This window comes from Juglans regia, chromosome 9 (assembly GCF_001411555.2).
Source record: "Juglans regia cultivar Chandler chromosome 9, Walnut 2.0, whole genome shotgun sequence".
NCBI lineage: Eukaryota > Viridiplantae > Streptophyta > Magnoliopsida > Fagales > Juglandaceae > Juglans > Juglans regia.
The window spans coordinates 22,491,346-22,499,901 of record NC_049909.1 but is presented as its reverse complement, the minus strand read 5'-3'; the positions used below and the strand labels follow the sequence as shown (position 1 = coordinate 22,499,901).

The 8,556-nt window shown below is 31.8% G+C and overlaps 1 protein-coding gene across 1 annotated transcript; it reads left to right on the top strand.

The window, feature by feature from the left end:
* Nucleotides 1-3,249: 3,249 nt before the first annotated feature.
* LOC108992941 (ethylene-responsive transcription factor 4-like) lies at nucleotides 3,250-4,400 on the top strand. Its single transcript, XM_018967669.2, has one exon. The coding sequence runs from the start codon at nucleotides 3,447-3,449 to the stop codon at nucleotides 4,062-4,064; it is 618 nt and encodes a 205-aa protein (XP_018823214.1). The 5' UTR covers nucleotides 3,250-3,446; the 3' UTR covers nucleotides 4,065-4,400.
* Nucleotides 4,401-8,556: the final 4,156 nt, after the last annotated feature.

Sequence of the window (8,556 nt, the reverse complement as noted above, 5' to 3'; positions counted from 1 at the left end):
GAGAATTGTTACAACTAATAAAAAAGTAACATGAAAATATGTCATGAATTTGTATTTCATTTTTTTATTTTTCTTTTCTTTTCTTCATGTATTTTTTTAATCATCATAAACATTTTTAAAAAAATAAAAAATTTACAACATCATTGGGTCAGGAGGGAATTGACAATTTATCTCTTCCCAAACAAAATTATTGAGTTCGAGGAAGAGATTAATAGATTCTTAGGTTTTCAGAAACTTTTATATATTTTTTAAAATATTATTTAAATGTAAAATATTTTTTAATTTGTTAATCTAATCATTACAATTTTCTTAAATATAAATTTTTTAAATTTAAAACAAAAACTACATTAAAAAATTATATTCCAATAATATTTTAACTTTTATAATATTTTTATTTTAACTTTTTTTCTCTCATTTTCTAAAATTAAATAAAACATCTTAATCCAAATAATTTTATATATTACTATTCACAAATCATGTCACTACTATTAATACATCAATCCAAATCATATCTAAGGATATGATGTCTACGTGTGTTGTTTTTTGAAGGACGAGGCTGCTGCTGGTACATTAAAATTTTTAAGATTTAAATCCAACCCTTCATTTTACCACTTCTCATTTTTTTTTCTTCAGTTGGATTGCTTCGATTTATGCAATGAAGTACTATCACTGTCACAAAAATTCTCCACATCTCTTTTCACTTGTTAGGTGCAAAAATTGAGTTCATAAAAAATTCTCTATATACTATTTATTTTACTTATGATTACGTTTTTTTTTTTAAACCCAAAACATATTTATATTTTACAAAATAAGTTATTTTTCAACCGGGCAAATGTGCCTCGCACATTGCCCAACCACTAGTGTGTATATATATATATATAAATAAAGCAAATCTGTTGTCACCAAAAGTTGTCGTTTTATGGGAACCAACAAATATAATGGCTAAGCCTGTTTGAACAGTGAAAGTATTTTATTTCATTTCGTTTCATTTTATTATTACAATTTTATCAAATTCTCACATAAAATATAACAAATAATTCAATTTTTTCAAATTTTAAAATAATAATATTAAAAAAATAATATTTTAACAATATTTTATTTAACTTTTAATTTTTATCTTAATTTATCCAATTTCAACTTATTATCCAAACGACATTAAGAATGCTGCCATCTTAATTTCCATTAACATAACTGAATATTTGACTGCAAGAGTTGAAAGAAAAATTGTGTTATCGAACTCATTGTATGACAGGAAGAGGACAACATTTATTTTAACCATTAAGGGTTATAATTCTAATGCAGTAAGGGTATCATAAATTTAGTGTTATTATTATTAACATCGTGTTTCACACTTATTTTATCAGGTTCCGACAACTCAGATCTTTAGAAATAGACGTGCAAAAGATATGGGAAAGACAGTTAGAAGAGGGCAGCCTTAGGGCCAGGAAGTCTCTGATGTCAAAGTTAATAAATTCTATTGGAAATTTATAAATAAGTGAAATAGTTTAGGGATTATAAAAATTTCTTGTACCTGAGGATTGATATTTATACCATGGGTCTGGGGAGGTGCAGATCGTGTTTGTCTTCATGGAGTTCGTGTCCCTTTTACTATATTTACTGTCAAAGTCCTTTAATGGGCATAATTTTGAGGTGACACCATCAATGTGGTGTGTACCTTGATAGTGGCGTCATTAACGAAACGTGGTTTTCAAGCCTTACTTTTATCCCTTATGAGCCATAAATGTTCTCATGCCAGTGGATCAAGGATCCTCTGCATTTTCCACTGCGTTCCATGTAAGTTCTCAGGTTTAGAACGTGGTCGAACAATGTCAGGTTGATTTATCCTGTCAATCACTTGATTCATTTTTCCTGGTTGACACCTTGCTTCGAGTATGGTCATGTAGACCCTTGGGCCGGGAATTGGGTCGGGGCCCAGTGGGTTTTGTGAAATGGGAAAATTCCATTACAATTATATTATCAAAGTTTCAAGTTGATGTATAGAACATATCATCGATATCATTTTAATGGTATTATTTGATTTGTAATATTAAAATTTTTGAATTTTTTTTTTTAAATTAAATTATGTAATGTAAACATTCTATTAAGTATATTATCCACATCAAGTTATAAATATAATTTTTCTAAGCTTTAGATAGACGATGGATAAAATATAAGAAAAAGTATTATCATCAACTCCTATCTGACATTAGCCAAAACACACCTCACATGTCAACTGATTTTATCGTTTGATTTTTTTCCTCTCGTTGTAATTGACAATGTCATGTGAAAGAAAACACTCGAAGAGAGAGAAGTGAGACATTGAGGAGAGAGTGAGAGCTTGATGGGAGAACACTTGAGTAGAGAGAGAGGGGTTTGATGAGAGAGAGAGCTTGAGGAGAGAGGGGGAGGTCTGAAATAGATCTTGAGGAGAGAGAGAGGTCGAAGAGAGAGAAAGCTTGATGAGAGAGAGGTGATGAGAGAGACATAGACGAGAGAGGTGATGAGAGAGAAGCATCTTACATTTAAAAAAATAAAAAGTAAATGTAGTGTGCATCAAAACTGTTACGGATCCTTAGCAAAGCTCAAAATATAAATATAATAACATATAGCATATTTAAAGTTATAAGAGAGAGTTAGTCAATATTTTCATCTGAAGCGATATCACTCATTAACTTTGAATTAAAATATTATTTAAAAATTTAAAATCATGATAAGATATCAAGAAAAAACGTACCAAGAAATTTTATAAAATTGAATTTAAAATTTGATGTGATTTAACGTATCGTGTTAAATTATAAAATTATTTTTAGAATAACACTAACTATTTAGGATAGCAGTATAACTACCGACGATTTCCACCAAGAAATCCTTACAAGGTCATTTCAATTAATTTGTTTTTAAAAATATTTTTTTTATATTTTTAAACATTTTAAAAAAATCAAAACATCATCACAAAATAATTTTTAATTATTACGTAAAAAAAATTAAATCGAGAAAATGTCTCGAGATTACCTCTTAATGGCCAAGCATTTATCTAAATTTTATTATAAAATAAATCTAATATATTATATAAATATATTTTTATAAATTTCTTTATGACCCGCGACTATAACACTCTTTTTACGAAAAAAAAAAAAAACCGATTTATTTTTAACCTAAATAAATATTTATTGAAATGGCAAAAACATGAGAACGTTTGACACAAGTTGGCAAAGTGGATCGTGGTAGAGAAGCCACGTCCTGCTTAGACTGTACACAACAAGCGCCCGAAAAGGAGCGTAGCTTTTAATCTCTCTTATGCCACTTTGCCTTTGCGCCCCTCCTCTCTATAAAATCCCACCTGCATCCTCTCTTTTATCAAGCGTCGATTGTGTCCGACAACCTCTGCCCTTTCCAAACTTTCATTATTCCCCTACATACCTAACTTACTCCCAACGGAAACTCTAATGGCTCCGAGAAACGGATCAGATATCGTTTACCAGGACTCGGACTCGAAGGAGATCCGGTTCAGGGGCGTGCGAAAGCGGCCATGGGGACGGTACGCCGCCGAGATCCGTGACCCGGGCAAGAAGACCCGCGTCTGGCTTGGCACCTTCGACACCGCCGAGGAGGCTGCGCGTGCCTATGACGCCGCCGCCCTCGAGTTTCGGGGCGTCAAGGCCAAGACCAACTTTCCCAACACCTGCTCCGACCTCACATCACTTAACAACAATTCCACCACCCGCAGCCCCAGCCAGAGCAGCACTGTCGACTCCTCTTCCACGACGCCCCAGCCACTCGATCTCACTCTGGGAGGCTCTGCTCAGTACCCGGTCGGCCCTACGGTCGCGTTTCCCGTGGTCACGGCTGTGCGCCCGATCTACTTTTTCAACGCGTTCGCGAATATGAGCGGGAACCACCGCGATTTGTGCAGGTTCGATCGAGCGGAGACGGATTTCCTCCGAACCGTTGGCAGTGGGGCCCACAGCGACTCCGATTCATCCTCCGTCGTCGATTTCCACCAGCCTTCAACCCAAAGACTGCTCGACCTTGACCTCAATCTCCCTCCACCGGAGGTTGCCTGATTTCTTCAAATTCCACCTGATCGCAGGCGAAGATCCGAGTTTTCCGGACGTTAGATTCAGTATCCGAGTTTATTTCTCAGTTTCTTACCTTTGTTTTGGGTTAAGATCGAGATAGAAGTGGATCTCGTTAGTTTGGAGAAAGCTAGCTGACTTGGTTAATGGATTCACTGATATGATGACTGCTCCGTTTTGTAAATAGATAACCAAGCTCTCCCTTATTTTTGCAACTGAGATATCTATCTAGGCTTCTCACTGTTGTTCAGCCATTATTGCTAGTACGTGTTGTATGTTGCACCTTTGAAAAGAAAGTTAAAAAGTCAAAAATTTTGTTGTGCCATTATCTCTCTCCATTTCCCTCGTTTGGCAATTATAACGGAACGCACATTCAACTGGTGACCTAACATTCTCGTTTCCCAGCACCCAAACAATCGTTAAAATCCAAGTCTTTCGCTCATATTCGTTCCCCCCAAACACGGTTTTTACTATTTTTGGTTTCCACACGTTAGATTCGAGGTTGTGGTTGCGCAAGAACGAAGATTTGTGTCTCTCATAAACTCTCTGCGCAAACGTGCAGTTTTTGATGGGGGTGTTTACGATTAGGAAAGTCTAGGTGCTTGCGTCACAAGAGGAGCCCACAACACGTACGGAAACTCGCACTAAATTGGGTTTAATTTAAAAAAATAAAATAAAATATGTAAAAGCTGTGAAACACAACACACGGACGGAGCGGGATTGAGAGAAGCATTTGTGGTGTGGTGTGGTGTGGGGGCGCTGCCTCTCTCAAGAGAAAACCCTCGTGACTCACGTCTGGGTTTGTCTTCTGGGGGCGTCAATCGCGAGGCACATTTAATCTATCGGATGATAAGGCAACAGGTGGGCCCAAGACGACTCGGTCGTTTGTTTTTGTGTTGGATAAAATATTTCCCACATATCTCGTTATTAATAGTGGCGGCACCGACGGCGAAACCGCTGGGTTATTTAATTGAAGAGAGAAGGGCGGCACTACGTGCGGGCCCCGGTTGGAGTAAAGTCCGTGTTGACGAGGAGCTACATGTCGGGATTCGGGTGGTCATCACGTGGAAGCTCCGCCGTCCGATTATTTATGGTTTTCTTTTCTATTTTGCTTTTCTTCTGTTTTGGTTTACAGTTTGTTTTTTTTTTTTTTTAAAGCAAACGAGTGCACCAAATTGCGTACTTTTTTTTTTTATTGAAAAGAAAGAAGAAAAATTTTGAAAAAAAGAAAAGAAAAAAACGTCTTTTTAGTTTTTATCTAAGAAAAATTATTTCTGTATTTTAATTTGTACCATTTTATTAAATTAATATTTTATATGTAAATATTAATATGACGTACGAAATCTCTTGTAAGAATTTTTTTTATAAGTTACAGTTAACAAAATTTTAATTAATTTTTTATCTGGTTTATGAATAATAAATAGAATAATTATTTTAATTTAATCATAATAAAATAATAAAATAAATAAATAAGAATAGTATAAATATGATAAGCAGAAGAATTTTAAAAATATTTTTTTTAAGTAAAAATTAAACGCATGATGCGACATCAAGCATTTTCTTTCGTGCCTTCTTTATAAGTTAACGATTCGATTGTTTTTATAATTCAATTCAATTTATTTTATTTAATTATTATAATTTTTTTATATTTTTATATAAAATATAATAAATAATTTAATTTTTTTAAACTTTAATTTAAAATTTAAAATAAAAATAATATTAAAAAAATATTTTATAATAAAATTTTATTTAACTTTTAATTTTTATCGTATCATTTTATAAAAAAAAAACCAAGCGTTAATAAGAACGGAAGAAAATCAAACAACAGTTTGGTCCTAAACGGAGTCCCGACAGTATTTTTGTTTCGTTTTTTGAAAAAGGAACGTCTTCTATATTTTGTACAAATTATATCATTTAAATGAGGTGCAGTATAGAAGACTTATAATATAATTTTTCTTTTAAAATATTTATTAACAATTATAATTGAAGGTAAATAAGTTGAGAAATGCTACACAATCTACCATCTTCTATACATTATATTTTTTTAAAATTTTTAAATATTTTTTTAAATATTTTTTGAGATTATTCTTTTTAAATTAATTCAATTAATTAATTTATTATTTATATATTAAATATTTGATAAAAAATAAAAATAAAAATAAATTAAATATAATGTGTGAAAATTATGTGAATAGTAAGAAATTGTATAAATTTTTAGAAATAAATTTACTACTCAGAATATTATAATTAAATGCAATGTGGTAAAAGCACCGTAGGTGCAAGTCTACGGGTACGCGCTAGACATTTAATAGCATGACAAATCAAATAGTGTAAGTCGTATTTAATTTAACATAATTGGTCATTTTTTCTGAGCATATATTGTCAAGTGAACGGATGATTCGTGACCACCCAATCTTACTATTAACTTTACCCATTCATGAGATTGTCTTGTCATTGATTACCAAATGTTTGCGACGACTACCCATATAAAACCGCATAATCACAAACTTGCCCATTTTATATTTTTTGTATTCATTTAAGTACTAAGCCGCCGGCAAAAAAGCTGAGAATAAATAAATTTATCCAAATATTTTGCTTTAAGTAAATTATCATAAATTCATGATTCGTATCTTGGGTATTCCTTAAAATAATGTTTAAAGAATTGGGGAAAAAAAAGAAAGAGCGAATAAAATGCGGGGGACAGAAGTGAGAAGACGCAAACATGTTTGGGCTTGATGTTGAAAAGGTTGAGACCGACTCTCTTTTCTTTATCGGGGGTTTTTTTTTTTTAAATTAAAATTTTGTTGTGGAGACAGCAACGGTCCACGTGTGAAACAGACCTCGTAGGTAGAGGCGCGGCGGCCGCTTTTGGTGGGTCCTAGGCTGTGGTGTCGTCTGGGATCCGCGAATCGAGGTACTGATCCTTCTCTCTCTCTCTCTCTCTCCCTCGTGCTGTTTTTCTTATGATGCGGTCTTTCACCCAATCACCTCTCTCCAAGTGGGAAATTTCACGTGGTGGAGAGTACGGATGTTTTGGGCTGGTGCAATGACGGTGACGTGTTTGAAGGTGACAGGCAGTTAAGCCGGCGCGTCGGCGGGGTTTCGGCTTTGGTGGGAGGGACATTGATGGTGGGACCCGCGAGTGAGGTGAGGTGAGGTGAGGTTGAGTGGTTGCGTGCCACGTTCGTTGGGGGCTTCTCAGAAGAAATGAGGTGCTTTCAAATCGACCGCCAAAAAATTACAAATAAAAACAGATGAGAGGCGTCAGTCAGTCAAAGCCGCAACTATGTTGGGCTGCGAAGATACGTACCAGCGCCTCTTTTTAGATAGGAAAATGATTACATTCCACTTCGTTTATCGCTTATATATTTAATTTTGGAAAATGTTAGTTTTATCTCTAATTTTATCTGTTGACCGTCTGTGAATTTTATTTTATTTTCTTTAATGATTAAGAAAATAATTTTTAATATTAATCTAATTTTTAATATTAAATATTAAAAAATATTAGAAAAATAAGAAAAAATAATTATTAATATATTATATTAAATATAAAAAAGAAAAAAAAAATTTAACCCAGAGGGCACGTCTATCGATTAATGCTGTCGGCACCCTAACAATATCTTTTAAAAAATGTTATTTTTTATCACACACATTATCACACTTTTATTAATTTTTTTTATAAAAAAATAATACTTATAATTGTGATTTGTACAATCGTCATTTAATCATTTTTAAAAAAATAAATATGAGACTCATATAAAAAAATTAATTTTATAATAATAAATCTCATTTTTTTTAAAATAATTATGCGATATTTATATATTTTACGATTGTGTGTGGAATTATTTTATTTTATAATAAATATAGTGTATATATAATAAATAGAATAATTTAATTAATTTAATAAAATAAAATAGAATAAAATCTAAAAAATGAAATGAAATATATATAATGTGATGAATAGATTTTTTTTTAAAATAATTGAGAAATTTAAATATTTACACCAAACATCAGTCGAGGTATTTTGATAAAATGAAAAGTTTTATAATTTTTTCATAATATTACTTAAATATAAAGTATTTTTTAATTTTTAATTTCTTTAACAAATCATTACAATTTTTATAATTTTTAAATAATATATAAAAATCAATACAACTTTTTAAACTTCAAAATAAAAATAATATTTTAATTTTATAATAATTTTTTTTATTTTTTTATTTTCTAAAACCTAACATTAAAATATTCAAAGTGTCCAAACGAGTCCTATAAAACCTATAAATTTTTGTTCGATGTTAATAATTTTAAGGTGAGGTTTCCTATATTTATTAAATATAAAAAATTATACAAACAACACTAAATACATTAGATTAAATATTTTTCCATTTAAAGCGAATATTATCTTTGGTGTGGTCTCTGTTTACTACCCAACTTTCCTTTTTTATATGTAAATTTTTTAGAATTGTTATGGGAAATAAAATTT